Genomic DNA, 17,448 nt, shown 5'->3' with positions numbered 1-17,448 from the left:
GCATAAACGCATGCCCCTGATGAAATCTCTGAGACAGAACACGTTGCGGCACCACCAGCTGCTTTCTTGGTTCTTCATAAACACCCTGGTGGGGTCTCCTTGGATAAACTTGTTTTTCATTATTCTTGGTTTGCTCATTTTTTAATCTTTAGTTTGTGTTTATTAATTTTGTGTTACTGTTTATGGCAGGGGTTCCCAAACTTTTTTGAATCACGGCACCCTAGAGCATAAAAATATGGTACTCTTTACCTAGAAGGGCGCCAGCGATTGAAATCGCGGGCATTGGGGGTAAAAAATCGCGGCCATCGCGGGTAAATTAAAATCGGGTACCCGCGATGACCGCGATTTTCCCATAGGGATCAATGTTAAAACCGGTGATTGACCGTGATTTTAATGTTAAATGCCTCAATGCCCGCGATTTGGCCATAGGAATCAATGTTAAATGGGCCACAGAGCCCTAATAGTCACCGTGAACTCTGAAATGGCCCCCACAATTGTTACCGCCACCTCACGATCAACGTCAACCCGAAGCGTGGCGAGCGCGGCGGTACGCGTCCTCCGACCTTTTCATGCCCTACTATCCACGTCGGCGTGGAGTTGAGAATAGAATAGTGTGGCGAGCGCAGCGAGCCACCGAGGCCCGAAGCGTGGCGAGCGCAGCGGATACCTTCACAGGTAAACGCGTCCCCTCGCGGGCTTCACAGGTGTCCGCTTTTCGCCACGGACACCTGTGAAGCCCGCGAGGGGACGCATATAACTGTGAAGGTATCCGCGTCCCCTCGCCACGCTTCGGGCCTCGGTGGCTCGCTGCGCTCGCCACACTATTCTATTCTCAACTCCACGCCGACGTGGATAGTAGGGCATGAAAAGGTCGGCGGACGCGTACCGCCGCCCCTCGCGGGCTCGCTGCGCTCGCCACGCTTCGGGTTGACGTTGATCGTGGGGTGGCGTTAACAATTGTGGGGGCCATTTCAGAGTTCACGGTGACTATTAGGGCTCTGTGGCCCATTTAACATTGTTTCCTATGTAAAAATCGCGGGCATTGAGGCATTGAACACTAAAATTGGGTCCAATCTGATTTTTAACATTGGTCCCTATGGGAAATCGCGGCCATCGCGTCGCACCCGATTTTTAGTGCATTCGATGGTCGCGATGGGCGCCCTTCTAGGTAAAGAGTACCAAAAATATTTTCAAGGCACCCCTAGGCCAAATGCTTCTTATCGAGAAATTAAAAAAAATATATATTAAATTAAGTACATTGTGCTAAAATGTCACAGTTATCTGGTGAGGGACAGGATTTGCTTCTGTTTGTCCACATATATTATGATTGGCAGCCACCAGCCCTGGTTTTGCCTGGTACATTGACCATAAATAATATGCATTGAACCTGGTCCACCAACCCAAGGCACCCCTGCAAGTGTCCTGAGACACCCCAGGGTGCCTAGGCACACAGTTTGGGAACCACTGGTTTATGGTATATCTAGGGTTACCACCTCAACCCTTTTAATTCTGGACACATATTAATTACACAGGTTCTGTGGCTGGCTGGCTGTCTTCAAGACTCCATTTCACCTGGTTTTAATCAGCCACAGAACCTGTGTAATTGATGTGTCCAGAATTTAAGGGATGAGGTGGTAACCCTAGTCATATCTCTATAATGGCTACACAACTGCAATCAATATAGATAATACCAAAAGACATACAGATGAACCTATATAAGCTTAGCTCTGCACTAATATTTTCCACATTATTAGACCTATTAGGCACCTGTCTGCCTCGCTCCTCTTCTACCTCGAAAGGACGTTGTTTTCCCTTCTGTATCTCCTATAAGCAGCTATAGTGGCCGAAACCTTACAATAGCTTACTCTCCAACTGTACCGTTTTTGCCGGTACAGTACCGTTTTTTTTACGGTCTGTACTGGCTAAATAAAAGTGCACTGAATGTACCAGTTTTTGGCGTACACAGTTAATCAGTGGTGGTGTTATTGGAGGTGGCCCCAGGAAAGAGGGGCAGGCTGCAGAGCGAGGTTTGCACCGCATAAAGGGCCAGATTCTCTAAGCTTCAAAATTGATAAACTGGAGAGTGATAAACAGCCAGCCAATCAGTTCCTGTCTGATATTTTTCAAAAACAGCCTGTGACATGGCAGGTAAGAGCTGATTGGCTGGCTGTTTATCACTCTCCATGTTATCACTTTTGAAGCTTAGAGAATCTGGCCCCCAATCACACAGCAGGGGGCCGGGAGGCGACGCTTCAGTCCACTCCTCTCAATGCTAACTAGTGGTAACTGCAGCCTGATCCTGCGTGACAGCTCTGATGGCCAATCGTCACTCCACCCACCCACCCTGTCTCTTAGCTGCAGACCAGTGAATGTTCCCAACGGAGCTGCGTGCTCTCTATAACAAGACCGCAGGCACCTGTAACCTCCAGCGCTCATCTGGGGTGAGCGGCAGCTGGAGCCCTGAAGAACCAGCAGCGCTGGCTGCACATAACGCCCATAAAAGTTAAGAAACTCTGTGCACAGATAACACCTTTGGTTTTCATACTGCCTCTCAGCTAGCCTGACTGACAGCACCATTAGCCAATCAGCACCCACCAAATCCATCCCCCTCATTTTTCTCCTGACTGACGACGGCGCTAACCAATCAAAACATGGCACTGCAACCAATAGAAGAGGATGGTATTAGACTACATTCATGAAACCTAATGGTGCCCACACACGCACCGATTTCAGTGCTATGCGTTTTTGGCTGTACAATGGTTCTTTACAATTTTTCTGCCAGAATTAAGCATGACCCGATGTGATGGTTTTTTTGCTGTCTGCGATGCGATGCTGTGCGATTTAAGCACATTTTTTCACTGGCTTTTTCTGACCTTTATTTTGTTCGAGTTCACATGTTTCAAACCTGCAATAAAGTTGTTGATACCAATTTGTATGTAATTATTTCCAAAAAAAAAAAAAAAAAACATCGTATAGCATCGGCTCGTATGCCTGTATAATGCTGAGCCCGATGCTATGCGATAATGTCCTAAAAAGTACCTGCTGCACATACTTTTTTGGACATCTAAAATCGGCCCCCGGGAACGCGCATAGCACAGCATCGCGTCGCACACGCCGCGCTAATACAACACGATAATCGTACGCGCGATGCGTTTTGTACTTTAAAAGTACAAAACGCATTCTTAAATCGATGCGTGTGTGGGCTGCATAAGCTCTGGTGCAATTTTGCCAGTGGCCATGCCCCTTCCGAATGTGTACCAATTTTTGCCCAGAAGATGTTGGAGGGTATGCAATAGGGATGGCCATTGTTAGCAAAGTGCAACTGGCCATAGATAGTGGTATACTTTGCAATGGATGACCATTTTCTTTGACTGATTGGCCTGCGGGCCAATCAAAACATGGGGCATGGCTTCATGGGTGTCAGGGGAGGAGCTATGCTCAGTGTCCTGGCCCCTTGTGGAAAAAAAACAATTGGTTTATGCTTGACATGGATGGAGGGAAACCATCTGGTTCTCTACCATTGATGGCAAAACTATTCTACATTGGCCATAAGCCATTGATGATGTGGAATCATCGATGGCTGTCCCTATCCCAACATGTAAAAATGGGACAAAATGAGATCCAGCTGACCCCCACCTGTTCATAGGATGTGAGAGCTGATTCCAGACCAGCTGATATCTTGTGGTTGCGGGAACCGGCTGGGAACATCCGCTATAAACCAAAGTTCAATTAGTTTATCTTTTTTTTTGGTGTCAATGTCGACACCTGAGTAGGCGGACCCCAAATTATTATAGTGCTTCCCTCGCCATGCTTCAGGTCAGGTGCCTTGCTCTGCTACTGCTGCGCTTGATACACTTTACCATTCCCATTTGGAGACCAACATGCCTGATGTAGATGATTTTAAATTGTGAAAAACTTCATGTTAACCCTTTCAATCTTTTGACAATGTTGAACTATTGACTTTCTAGCTAGAGGTCGTCTGAGTCATCCGGATCCCCAGAGGAACCTGTACAGCTGGGACACACAGTAGGCGTAATTCTAACCGGATAGCAAGGCTGCAATTTTTGCAGATGGACAAAACCATGCTGCGCTGTACGTGGGGCAGATGTAACATGTGCAGAGCGTTAGATTGGGAGGGGTGTGTTCAAACTGAAATCTAAATTGTAGTGTACAAATAAAGCAGACAGTATTTACCCTGCACAGAAACAAAATAACTCCCCCCAAATCTAACTCTCTCTGCACATGTTACATCTGCCCCACCTGCCTAACTAACAGGTTCTGAAGCATGCCGAGAAACCGGATTCCGTGGTCTATACCGTCCATCTGTTACAGGTTATTCACAACAAACAACCGAGCAATGACACCCGGGCATGTGTAATGTACAATATACAGTATGTCTATGAAAGGTTGTAGTTAGAGGGAAAGGCTGACACCATTGTTACTTTCAGTCTGCTTTACCTCCTGTATTATTTGCAGAGAGTTCTATCAAGTTCTTTCTCAGCATCACTACGATTCATGTATAATTACCTATTTACGCATCTTAAAATTTGAGCTTTTCTAGTATTTATCATTTATGTTACATATGCTGCTTACAATGAGGTTTTATCAAATAGAAGGCCTGCATTAGTTTTCATGAGAAACACCCACATCTACCTATACACTAACTGGAGGGGGCCCCGTCTGAACATTACCTGGAGGGGTATCCAGTCTGAGCATTACCTGGAGGGGGTAGTCCTGTCTGAGCATTAGCTGGAGGACCATCCACAGGGTGACAAATGTTTGTGGACAACAATCCTCATCTATTATTTTAGCCACGCTCACTGATGCACCTGAAATATTTAATACACTGTAATTGACCAAAACCTTGGTTATCACAATGGTGCTCAGTCTTTATAGCTGGGGCCACAAGTCGGCACAGTATGTTACTGCTCCATTTGCCGGTGCCCCGGTTGTCTGGACTCCTCCTCTTTCTGTTGCGACTTGTCCTCTTCCTTGGTGGGAGCGCTGACTTCCTGTGTGCCTGAGCTCAGGCGGAAAAGGACAGGAAGTTGTGCAAGTACTGGGTTAGTCTCTTCAAGTCCTTGAATCCACTTCAGCAGCGATTTTTCATTTCCAGAACCGACCATGCACATGGCGTACACCGGACCTTCTTCCACTGTGCACATGGGAATAGAAAGCAAATTATAAAATTATTATTAAAATGTCATCATATTGTGAGAAAAAAATGGTTTTATTATAAAATAATTTTATTATAACAGACTAATTTTTGGCTGTTGAAATATTTCATTTAAAACAAACAAAAAACGTTCATTCTTAAAAGTGAAGTATATCAGTGGCTTAACTACAACTTTTGCGCCCCCGAAATGTTGGCAGCACTCACCTGCCCCCCCCCCCGCCTTACCCCTCCAAAAGCCACTTCAGTAGGTTCCCGCACATTGTCTGAGGTCCCGGGCTCCAGCTTCTAATGAAAACGGACCATCACAAAATGTCCGCCCCCCCATACAGCAGACAGTGTTTGAGACATAATGTACTCAAAAAACTGTCTGCTGTATGGGTGCGGACAGTTTGTGATGGTCTGTTTAGATTAGAAGGAAGCAGAAGCCAAGAGGGGACAGGGGAGCGGAACCGCAGACAAGGTGCGGCAACCTGCTACAAAAGCGGCAAATGAGGTCCCGGCAGGGGCGGTGGCAGCGGCATTACAATAGCCCCGCAGAAGGATATGGATTATGACAGTGGTTGCATTTTCGCTGGAAAACCCACGCAGTTCCTGTTCCCTGCCTGGGGTGTCGCTGTCTGCTGTGGGGTTTCTAGCACAGGTCTGGTTTGCATATCAGTGCTGATTTACAGACCACACTGTGCTAGAAGCACTACAGCAGACAGCGACACCCCAGGCAGGGAACAGGAACTGCATGGGTTTTCAAAGATAGCGGGTGCTAGAATGATCACTATGTTACTGAGACTGGTCCCAGCTTACTACAGGAGGGAGCTCAGTGGGATATGGTCGTTAAGTCGACCACTAAAGTTTGACAGGGCTTACTTCGACACATTGAATACGTCGACCGGGTTGGCAGGTCGATACAAGCATTAGGTCGACAGTCAAAACATGATGTTTTTCACTTCTTTTTTTTGAGCCGACAGGCGGTATTACATATCCTACCATTTACTGGGGTGTGAAGGGAGAATATAATAGTGTGCCGAGCGCAGTGATTCATGCGAGGGGACGCTGTACACTTAGACGAAATGCGGGCCAAAAAAAAAAAGTGAAAAAATCATGTCGACCGTCCCATTGTCGACAATGTTTGTGTCAACATTCCGACCCTGTCTACCTTCATTGTGTTCACCCTATCACCAATACCCAGCTCAGTTTGGGGAGATATAGAAAAGGTTTCATTGACTTAAAGTGAGATGACCAATGAGATTGCTAGACACAGAAGGCCCGGTAGTTTTGGTTGTTCCTGGCTCTTTGCCCTCACGCTCAGCTATGTATTTGCCAAGGATCCGATAACCACACGGGCTCGGAGCTGGCGGATATCAGTTCCTGTCTTGTAGTTTCAGGGAACATGTATCTTATCCTTATGGTTGTGTGCTCAGCTCTAGACATACTTTACCCCATTATACAAATGGACAGTTTGGGGCGATTGAAGGCTGGCTATAAAGTGGCAACAGGCTGGAATATGATAGAACGATGACACTTTTGCACAGTGAGCCTACACTGGGAGAACGACTGGGAGCAAAACACACCCATAAACGGATTTGTGGCGCACGTCCAATATTTTTACTCGGTTTTGATACAATGGGTGCCATATCTTCAATACACAAAATTAAAATTGTATAAGTCCATGATAACAAAATAGGAAACCTGCTTTATAGATAGTGTATAGCAGCGCCCCCTAGTGCTGAGCTTGACGGAGAAACACCCTATAGCAGCCATGGCCAAATGGTGGCCCTCCAGCTGTTGTGAAACTACACATCCCAGCATGCCTTGCCATAGTTTAGCATTACCTAATAGCAAAACTGTGGCAAGGCATGATGGAACTTGTAGTTCCACAACAGCTGGGTGGAGATGGTCTGACCAATCACCGTACAGCTATATAAGCCAACAGTTCCTGCTGCTAGGGCAACACACACTGCATCCCCCTTCCCTGCACACAATGGGTAAAGGAAGAAAGTTCTCCCGAGGGAAAAAACCTCTAGAATTAACATTTTACCCTCCATCAGGGTGAGTACAGTGAAGGGTAAATTCCTATTCTGCTCATGTCATTAGTTTATTAAATGTTCATTGTACATGGGAAACAGGGCGGCGGTTGGATTATATAACCTTGTTTCCTATAATAAGGTGACATGACAAGGCTCAGATGTATGACAGGTCTCCTGTGCTCCCCCTAGTGGCAGAGAGCTTAACTACTCTGGTTGCAGATGGATAACATGCTGTCCAACAGTACTGTACTATTCCAGCTAAGATCTTATCCCATTATGGCCATCTTATACCATAGACCCCAGTAGCATATCTTGTGTTTCTATAGGATGATACCAGACCGACACACTGTAAAGTACAACACAAGTACAAGTACAACAAAGGCCCTTGTTGGTGTAAAGTGCAGACAAAGCCTATGAAAGCCCCGCCTCCTGGCTCTGTCCTTGCGCCGCTTCAGGCCGCCTATGTAATGGGCCGACGCGATAATGTGTGCAGGGGCAAGAGTAGGGTCACTACAGGGTTCTGTTTGTGGCATATTTAAAATCATGCCCTCAATTTGTGGCAGCCTTGTTTCTTTACGGATCATCTGCCACAAGAATATATACTACACAGTGCCATACTTATGTGAATGTCCACCACCCCTTGGCTACTTTCACCTGGAGCCCACAAATGCTGGATAGCTTTGCTATTACACTGTAATTTATATTTGAGTTAGGACATGCCCCTTACATCTATATAGCTCTGCACCTTGGACATCTGGACCCCACCCGCCCCCTCGCTTTGAACCACAACAAGGTTTAGTCCAAGTGCAAAGTTACTGGCCCTTTTTTTGCTTTAGGATGTATCAGTTCTTTTAGTAGGGAGCCAGCGCAGCCCCGCCCACTGTGACATCACTGCTGCCGCAACAGAGTAGAGTTGATAAAACTCATACAAGTCTTTTCACTTTACTTCCCCAACATTCACACATGATCAGGGGTGGAGCCTACTCAGACCCCACCCCCCAATCTGCCCCATATCACCCGCTTTGGCCTTTTAGTTCCACATTAACCCATTCTTTGCCACATCTTGCTACAGGACTGCCCCCACTGCTCCAAGTTACAAGGCAGGCAGACAGCAACCAATGAATCCATCTCACCATCATCCACATCAAAGGTGTAATCATCCCCAAGATCCCTCTCCAGGTCCAGATCCAACTGCAGGGGGTAATAGAAACACCGTTCCGGGTCTAACTCCACCTGGAAAGAGAGTTGGAGTCATGCCTCTGCACACACTAGCAGGCCCTGGGAACATGCGGAGGGCAATATTCACTCACCTTCTTCTGAGCAGCCGGCTCAGCCCGCAGGATGTAGTAATGCACACAAATCTTCTTCAGCCACAAGGGAAACGGCCCTTCCACAATGACAGGATAGCTGCGGTCATGCTCAGCAAGGAGGGACATCTGATAGGGTGACTGAATACCTGTCATAAACCAGAGACAAAGTGATGTCAAAAGGTTCTTTGAAACGCTCCCTCCCAGAAGGTGGCAGCAGTCTCTGATATATATAAATATATATATATATATATAAATAGTTAGTGGGATTGCGGCCTGGCACTCTCCGGTCCCCTTTTGCAGCTGCCCCGGTGCCCTCTCTAGGTATGGGTAGTGGAGTGAAGAACAGGCGGCACTCAGAGGTCTTTTCAAATACGTGTATTCAAGCAGAAAGGCTTAACGTTTCGGAGCAAAGCTCCTTTGTCAAAAGCGTGCGGTGAGACGCACGCTTTTGACAAAGGAGCTTTGCTCCGAAACGTTAAGCCTTTCTGCTTGAATACACGTATTTGAAAAGACCTCTGAGTGCCGCCTGTTCTTCACTCCACTATATATATATATAAATATATATATATATAAAAATATATATGAAAAAAGGTTCCAATAAGGGGGCGCGGACTCTGCTGCGCTATATATATATATATATATATATATATATATATATATATATATATATGTGTGTGTGTGTGTGTATAGTTCACTCCTTGAAAAAGATGAAAAAGAGGCCAAAGAGCCTCGAAACGTCGGACTTTGTGACACCTTTTGCAATAACGTTTTTTTTTCACTTCAAAATCCATGAGTGCCGCCCTCCTTTTTTCTAGTCTATATATGTACAGTGATATTATCTGGTCACCGTTACACTATCTACGCCGTCTCTGTGGCTTGTGTGTGGTATTTGGATATAGAATGTCTCTGTGGTTTTATCACAATTGATGTTTTAGATTCCACTGATCCTAGTCCACCAGTCAAAACTGCAGTGTTAGTGAGGATCTGCTGGAAACGTCGCATACACAGAGCCTGGGGCTTTGCTGAAATTGTGTGTACCACAATTAAAGGACACAAGTTGGTGTATATGGGTGCAAAATAGAGGATTATTGGTGCTTTCTTCCGGATAATTCTTTAGTCATATATCGCTTACAATATTCTATGGTCAATGGACTTATCACACAGAAGGGGTACTGGAACAGTCTCTGCCTCACAACATTCCTTCACATAGATAGGAAACAAGAAACGGTCGGTGCCTCACAACGTTCCCTCACACAGATGGGGTACAGGAACAGTCTCCACCTCACAACGTTCCCTCACACAGATGGGGTACAGGAACAGTCTCCACCTCACAACGTTCCATCACATAGATGGGGTACAGGAACAGTCTCCATCTCACAACGTTCCATCACACAGATGGGGTACAGGAACAGTCTCCACCTCACAACGTTCCATCACACAGATGTGGTAAAGGAACAGTCTCCACCTCACAACGTTCCATCACACAGATGGGGTACAGGAACAGTCTCCACCTCACAACATTCCATCACATAGATGGGGTAACAGGAACAGTCTCCACCTCACAACGTTCCATCACACAGATGGGGTACAGGAACAGTCTCCACCTCACAACGTTCCATCACATAGATGGGAAACAAGAAACGGTCGGTGCCTCACAACGTTCCCTCACACAGATGGGGTACAGGAACAGTCTTCACCAGTGTTCCCTCTAAGCTGTGCGTACGCACACAACTCGACGAGCGTGCGCACAGACATTACAACAGAGCGCACAAAGCAGCAGTGGTCCCTTTTTGCAGTTGTGGACTCAATTATTGTGTGTTTCACCCATTAACTACGTTAATACCTCAAGTACTTTACATACATACAGTACATACACACACACACACATATATATATCTATCTGCCACCCTAATAATTGCTTTAATTGTTTTCTTTTTTTTGCTCATTTATGTGTTAGGTGCTGCGGAACCCTTGTGGCACCATGTAAATAAACTATAATAATAATAATACAGATGACATGGAGGGACAGAAAAGGGTTTACACCTCAGATGGGATGGGGCGACAGGAAATGGAGTTCCCCGTGCAATGTTCTATAATACAGAGGTACATACCCACAAGATGTGTGTGCTCTTGAACCGTCCCATCCTCACACTCTTCTGTTGATGGTAACTTTAAAAAAAAAAAAACGAAAAACCCACTGAGGTGATTGTCAGAGTAGTAACCAATCAGCGACAACATTAGTGTTATCTATAGGAGTATTACAAGCTGTATGTAATGTAATGTAATGAGAGCATCATTTCCTCCAGACTAGGAGAGTTAGGCATCCGGTTAGGGAGACAACATTGTGCCCATTGCATGTTCCTCCACATTTGATCTCAGGTGTGCTGCAAGTGTTGCATGATCTGGTCACGTGATAGAAGAGGTCACGTGATATGGCACTTGGTCACTACAGGCAAAGTGACATTTAAGGCAGGAACAGATATTTCGTAGAGTCCCTTCTGCAGGCCGAGCCCTGGAAATATTCCCCAGCACTTTGAGACAGCAGCAGTCCATGGGACAAACCCCAACCCCAGATCTGAGATGCTGTAAAAGGTAAACCCGAGCGGAGACCCCACCTTACACCCACTATGGATTCTGGTCACAATGTATTGCGGTAGCGCCAGCCTATGGAAAGAGAACACGCACTCAACTACGGCGGAGTTAAACCCCCCCCCCTCCCCCCCAAAACCAACAGCTAATTGGGCATAAAGGGGAGGGGCATGACAGCTAAAAATGTGTTATGGGGAGGAGCTTAAGCATTTGTTGGCCACTGCACTCTATGCCCCGCCCCAATCCAGTGCCCCCATAGGAGAAATGACAAATAGTGAAATCTAAATGATAAATAAGATTTCCCATCACACAATTTTATTAATTAGAACATTGCACAAATTGTTTCTACACAGTCCGCATGATAGACCATGGTAAATGCTGTATTCTCCTCCTGCCCCATGATTATGACGTATGCCGTACAATACCCACACAGCAAAGCCTGGTAACACATACTGTGAACGTATCACCAATACCCAATAATGTAATGACAATAACAAATCAGCTCTATACAGAATGTTGCAAATCACCTGATAGACTGTAACGCGGGCATCCCTGTCTGCTGCTATACGCTCCAGGCACAGCTTCGCCATAGCGACGGGATCCACTTCTATGCCGGCAGGTACTGGGTAAGGGTTGGCGTATTTAAACCGGGGGAACCAGTACATGATCCGCTGATACTTTTTCAAAGGATGGCTGAGCTTTCCAAATGTCTGTATCAGGAGGAAGCGGGTGTGATTGTTGGGTGTTACACCTAAAAGATAAAGCTTATTACTGCCAGCTCAGATGGACAGATACCATGTCACATAGCCCCCTCCTGTCTGGGTCACCCTGTGGTGGGAGGGACAGACCCCATGTCACATAGCTCCCTCCTGTCTGTGTCACCCTGTGGTGGGAGGGACAGACCCCATGTCACATAGCTCCCTCCTGCCTGTGTCATCCTGTGGTGGGAGGGACAGACCCCATGTCACATAGCTCCCTCCTCTCTGTGTCACCCTGTGGTGGGAGGGACAGACCCCATGTCACATAGCTCCCTCCTGTCTGTGTCACCCTGTGGTGGGAGGGACAGACCCCATGTCACATAGCTCCCTCCTGACTGTGTCACCCTGTGGTGGGAGGGACAGACCCCATGTCACATAGCTCCCTCCTGTCTGTGTCACCCTGTGGTGGGAGGGACAGACCCCATATCACATAGCTCCCTCCTCTCTGTGTCACCCTGTGGTGGGAGGGACAGACCTCATGTCACATAGCTCCCTCCTGTCTGTGTCACCCTGTGGTGGGAGGGACAGACCTCATGTCACATAGCTCCCTCCTGTCTCTGTCACCCTGTGGTGGGAGGGACAGACCCCATGTCACATAGCTCCCTCCTGCCTGTGTCACCCTGTGGTGGGAGGGACAGAACTCATGTCACATAGCTCCCTCCTGTCTGTGTCACCCTGTAGTGGGAGGGGCAGGAGCCATGTCACATAGCTCTCTCCTGCCTGTGTCACCCTGTGGTAGGAGGGACAGACCCCATGTCACATAGCTCCATCCTGTCTGGGTCACCCTGCGGTGGGAGGGACAGACCCCATGTCACATAGCTCCCTCCTGCCTGTGTCACCCTGCGGTGGGAGGGACAGATTCCATGTCACATAGCCCCCTCCTGTCTGGGTCACCCTATGGTGGGAGGGACACACCCCACGTCATATAGCTCCCTCCTGTCTGTGTCACCCTGTGGTGGGAGGGACAGACCCCATGTCACATAGCCCCCTCCTGTCTGTGTCACCCTGTGGTGGGAGGGACAGACTCCACGTCACATAGCTCCCTCCTGCCTGTGTCACCCTGTGGTGGGAGGGACAGACCCCACGTCATATAGCTCCCTCCTGTCTGTATCACCCTGTGGTGGGAGGGACAGACCCCATGTCACATAGATCCCACCTGTTTGCGTCACCCTGTGGAGGGAGGGAAAGACCCCATGTCACATAGCTCCCTCCTGCCTGTGTCACCCTGTAGTGGGAGGGACAGACCCCATGTCACATAGATCCCTCCTGCCTGTGTCACCCTGTGGTGAGCGGGACAGACCCCATGTCACATAGCCCCCTCCTGTCTGTGTCACCCTGTGGTGGGAGGGACAGACTCCACGTCACATAGCTCCCTCCTGCCTGTGTCACCCTGTGGTGGGAGGGACAGACCCCATGTCACAGAGCTCCCACCTGTTTGCGTCACCCTGTGGAGGGAGAGAAAGACCCCATGTCACATAGCTCCCTCCTGCCTGTGTCACCCTGTAGTGGGAGGGACAGACCCCATGTCACATAGCTCCCTCCTGCCTGTGTCACCCTGTGGTGGGAGGGACAGACCCCACGTCATATAGCTCCCTCCTGTCTGTATCACCCTGTGGTGGGAGGGACAGACCCCATGTCACAGAGCTCCCACCTGTTTGCGTCACCCTGTGGAGGGAGGGAAAGACGCCATGTCACATAGCTCCCTCCTGCCTGTGTCACCCTGTGGTGAGAGGGACAGACCCCATGTCACATAGCCCCCTCCTGTCTGTGTCACCCTGTGGTAGGAGGGACAGACGTCATGTCACATAGCTCACTCCTGCCTGTGTCACCCTGTGGTGAGAGGGACAGACCCCATGTCACATAGCTCCTCCTGTCTGTGTCACCCTGTGGTGGGAGGGACAGACCCCATGTAACATAGCTCCTCCTGTCTGTGTCACCCTGTGGTGGGAGGGACAGACCCCACGTCACATAGCTCCCTCCTGTCTGTGTCACCCTGTGGTGGGAGGGACAGACCCCATGTAACATAGCTCCCTCCTGTCTGTGTCACCCTGTGGTGGGAGGGACAGACCCCGTGTCACATAGCTCCCTCCTGCCTGTGTCACCCTGTAGTGGGAGGGACAGACCCCATGTCACATAGCTCCCTCCTGCCTGTGTCACCCTGTGGTGGGAGAGACAGACCCCATGTCACATAGCTCCCTCCTGTCTGTGTCACCCTGTGGTGGGAGAGACAGACCCCATGTCACATAGCTACCCTCCTGTCTGTGTCACCCTGTGGTGGGAGGGACAGACCCCATGTCACATAGCTCCCTCCTGTCTGTGTCACCCTGTGGTGGGAGGGACAGACCCCATGTCACATAGCTCCCTCCTGCCTGTGTCACCCTGTGGTGGGAGGGACAGACCCCATGTCACATAGCTCCCTCCTGTCTGTGTCACCCTGTGGTGGGAGGGACAGACCCCGTGTCACATAGCTCCCTCCTGTCTGTGTCACCCTGTGGTGGGAGAGATATACTCGATGTCTCCTGTACATGACCGTGCTATTCATGGTTCTGTCACTGTAACAGCACAACTTACCATAGTACTCCATCTGTTCAAGCACCTTGATCGCACACTCCTGCTGGCGCGGGTAATGGTTGAAAAATATCTGGATAAAGTTTTTGGGGACAAAGACCTCCTTGGGGAACACATCAAGCAGTTTGTTATAAACCTCCAAGTCTTTTTCTACCCCAAATTTTGGCATCCACTTGAGGGCGGCCTCGATCATTTCAACATGTCCTCTCCTCCTCACGCTGCGCGAACAGAACAAGTCCAGCACCTGGACAAACGAGTCTTTATTCCTCTGCTTATTGGCAAAAACATCTTCGAATATCGTGACAGTGCTTGTTTGGGGGACAGCCTTCGGTGGGTCAGGTGGAGGTGATGTATGGACCATCCGGAGCAACTGCGGCTGCAGGGGAAATGGAGAACTGAATTGCGTTCCGAAAGTATTATATTCAATTTTTTTAAAGGTACAATATACAAATATGTGTACAGGGCACATACAGACACTAGGTCTTACTAAAAACGTATGAAAAGTGTATATAACTGCTCTGCTTATTATATATGACATCACTGGCGCTTACAGCTATCTACCTCTGTCCCAGCCTCTCTTTCATCACTCTGCAGTAGGGGGAGGGGCTTCTTGAGCAGACAGTGAGTGACTGCAAACTTGCAGTCTTCCTTACAGAAATGCCCTAAGTGGACTAATCGAAGGAACTAGGTTCCACCAACGTGGAGGTGTGCGTACAGAGAGAGGTCTGTGTTTATGAGTAAGGAGTAATGACGTAGTACATTAATATGACACATTTCCTAAGCTTGTACAACAATGGCTTGAAGTTATATCAACCAATGGCATTACAGTTGACACATAGGATCTGATTTCAGACCTGCTTACTAGGCTGCCAGTGTTCAGAGCCCAGCGAGCAGGGTGCCAATCACCCTGCGAGCAGCCAGCGCCCGATAAATGCTCCCACATCGAACTGGTCTGAATTAGGCCCATAATGTATCCTATTAGGCCTCAATCGTTTTACTTTTAGATTGTAAGTTCTGGAGACCTTTTTACCTTATTCATTTAATTTGAAGTATTGATGGAATGCGGTCATTAGGTCTACAAGCATTAGGTCAAAAGTCATATAAGTCGATCACTATAGGTCGACACTTAAAATATATCAACATGGTCATTAGATCGACATGAAAACGGTCAACATCCGTTTTTCACGTTTTTTGTTCAAAACTCCCGTGTGACATGGATCATGGGGGTGTGTGTGTGTGCGTACTCACATTCACCTGCTGTCGGCGTGGTTCCATCCTAGGCACACATCTAAGCCCAGCGCACAAACTCTGTGCTGAGCGCAACCAGCGCAGCGTCTTCATTCCTCACAAATTTCTGTGCTGCAATGTAAATCAAATTTAAACAAATTAACCCCCCAACTGTATTAGGACACTGTTACATCTCATGCAGGTATAATCAGGGCTATTTTTCAGCAGGCTCCAGCAGGAACTGAGGCCCTTATTCTAGTTCACTCTTTCTGACAAAATATTTCTTAGATGGACAAAACCATGTGCACTGCAGGTGAGGCAGGTGTTACTTGTGCAGAGATAATTGGGGCGGGGCGTATGCAAATGAGGGTGCGGCTTATGCTAATTAGCCGCGAGCTCATTTTCATACGAGAATAGACGCTGTGCGCATGCACACAGCGTCTATTCTACTAGATTGGGGGTCTCCCAACTGTCACCCCCCCGCAGCGGGACAATGCCTGCCGCGGGTGGGACAGCGGGACAGGACCAGAAAATCGTCTATTCTCGTATGAAAATGAGGTCGCGGCTAATTAGCATAAGCCGCGCCCTCATTTGCATACGCCCCACCCCCTTTTCGGACGCTCGCGCGAGTGTCCCTATTTCTTTAGGTCAAAAGTTGGGAGGTATGACACAGTAATGTTACTTGTGTATTATACCCAGGGCTATTTTTCAGCTGGCTCCAGCAGGAACTGAGGCCCTTATTCTAGTTCACTCTTTCTGACAAAATATTTCTTAAGGTGCGTACACACGGGGCAATATGATCGCTGGCAATATATTGCTCAGCAATCATATTGCCCCGTGTCCCTATTTCATACGGACAGAAGTTGGGAGGTATGTACCTGCCATATCACAGACTGTTTGAAAAATGTCAGGCAGGGGCTGATTGGTTGGTTTGGTTATCACTCTCCATTTTATCACTTTCGAAGCTTAGTGCATCTGGCCTACAATGTGATGCAATGAGATAATGGAGTACATTCCACTGACCCATGTGCATTCACTTGCAGCAAATGGAACATACAGCCTCTAATGCAATGTATTGTCGCCAAGGAAACCCATCACCACTGGCTGCTATAGTCTCCTATGAACCCATATACTTACTATATCACACACACTGCATAGATATATATAGCTACACTATGCGGACATATAATAAAGTAGCCAATAGGTAATATATTTATATAGCCTTAATCCCTCTTATTTGTGCTGATTAAATACAGTCATTCTGTAGCATTCAATCTAGCATCTATAAAGTACCCGTGACATTGGAATCCAATTTTAGCATGCGTGGAGGGCAGCCGGCACGACTGAATCTCCCCACACTGCAGGCGACATGCCCTGCACGGCACGCACTGATATGCCAGGACGATGTACATACCTCCGATCTATGCAGGTTGTATCTATATCGTGGTAGCTCAGTGTCACTTTAGCTCCATGGGCGCCGCCATCTTGTTGGACAGTGACGATAAAGCTTCTTCCGCCAATCATTGCTGAACAGTAGAGGCAGAACTTACTCTTTTTGTCAGCGCAGTCATTTTGCAGTCTTGTGTGCTGCTGTCACTGTGTGCTCCATTCCGGTCTTCGAGAAAATGGCCGCTGTAGAGGATTGTTACTTGCAGCAGAGACGAGGAGTGGTGGGGAGAGATTGTGGGTGTTGTGACAGATAAGTTGATGATTACTCTGCACTGTACACCCCCCCAGGGTATATGTAATTAAACAGAATATGCCACCATTTGCTGGCTTATCTAAGATGATCTGATTAA

The 17,448-nt window shown here is 47.9% G+C and overlaps 1 protein-coding gene across 3 annotated transcripts; it reads right to left on the bottom strand.

Annotated features, from left to right (window-relative positions):
• Positions 1 to 2,806: 2,806 nt before the first annotated feature.
• Positions 2,807 to 17,242, bottom strand: ECSIT (ECSIT signaling integrator). 3 transcript variants are annotated; one of them, XM_083185204.1, is made up of 8 exons: positions 17,064 to 17,242; positions 15,677 to 15,781; positions 14,426 to 14,798; positions 11,624 to 11,847; positions 10,619 to 10,676; positions 8,508 to 8,653; positions 8,331 to 8,430; positions 2,807 to 5,155 (listed from the first exon to the last, which is right to left on the bottom strand). In XM_083185204.1, the coding sequence occupies exons 2-8, from the start codon at positions 15,761 to 15,763 to the stop codon at positions 4,923 to 4,925; spliced, it is 1,221 nt and encodes a 406-aa protein (XP_083041330.1). In that variant the 5' UTR covers positions 15,764 to 15,781; positions 17,064 to 17,242; the 3' UTR covers positions 2,807 to 4,922. The 3 variants fall into 3 exon arrangements, with proteins under 3 accessions (XP_083041330.1, XP_083041328.1, XP_083041329.1); XM_083185202.1 differs by having other exon boundaries at positions 2,808 to 5,155; positions 15,671 to 15,781; positions 17,064 to 17,231; XM_083185203.1 differs by lacking the exon at positions 17,064 to 17,242 and adding an exon at positions 16,943 to 17,056 and having other exon boundaries at positions 2,808 to 5,155; positions 15,671 to 15,781.
• Between the last annotated feature and the right edge of the window lie 206 nt (positions 17,243 to 17,448).

The sequence above is a fragment of the Crinia signifera genome, chromosome 4 (assembly GCF_055691185.1).
Source record: "Crinia signifera chromosome 4, ASM5569118v1, whole genome shotgun sequence".
Classification (NCBI taxonomy): Eukaryota; Metazoa; Chordata; class Amphibia; order Anura; family Myobatrachidae; genus Crinia; species Crinia signifera.
This window is presented reverse-complemented; position numbering and strand designations above follow the sequence as displayed.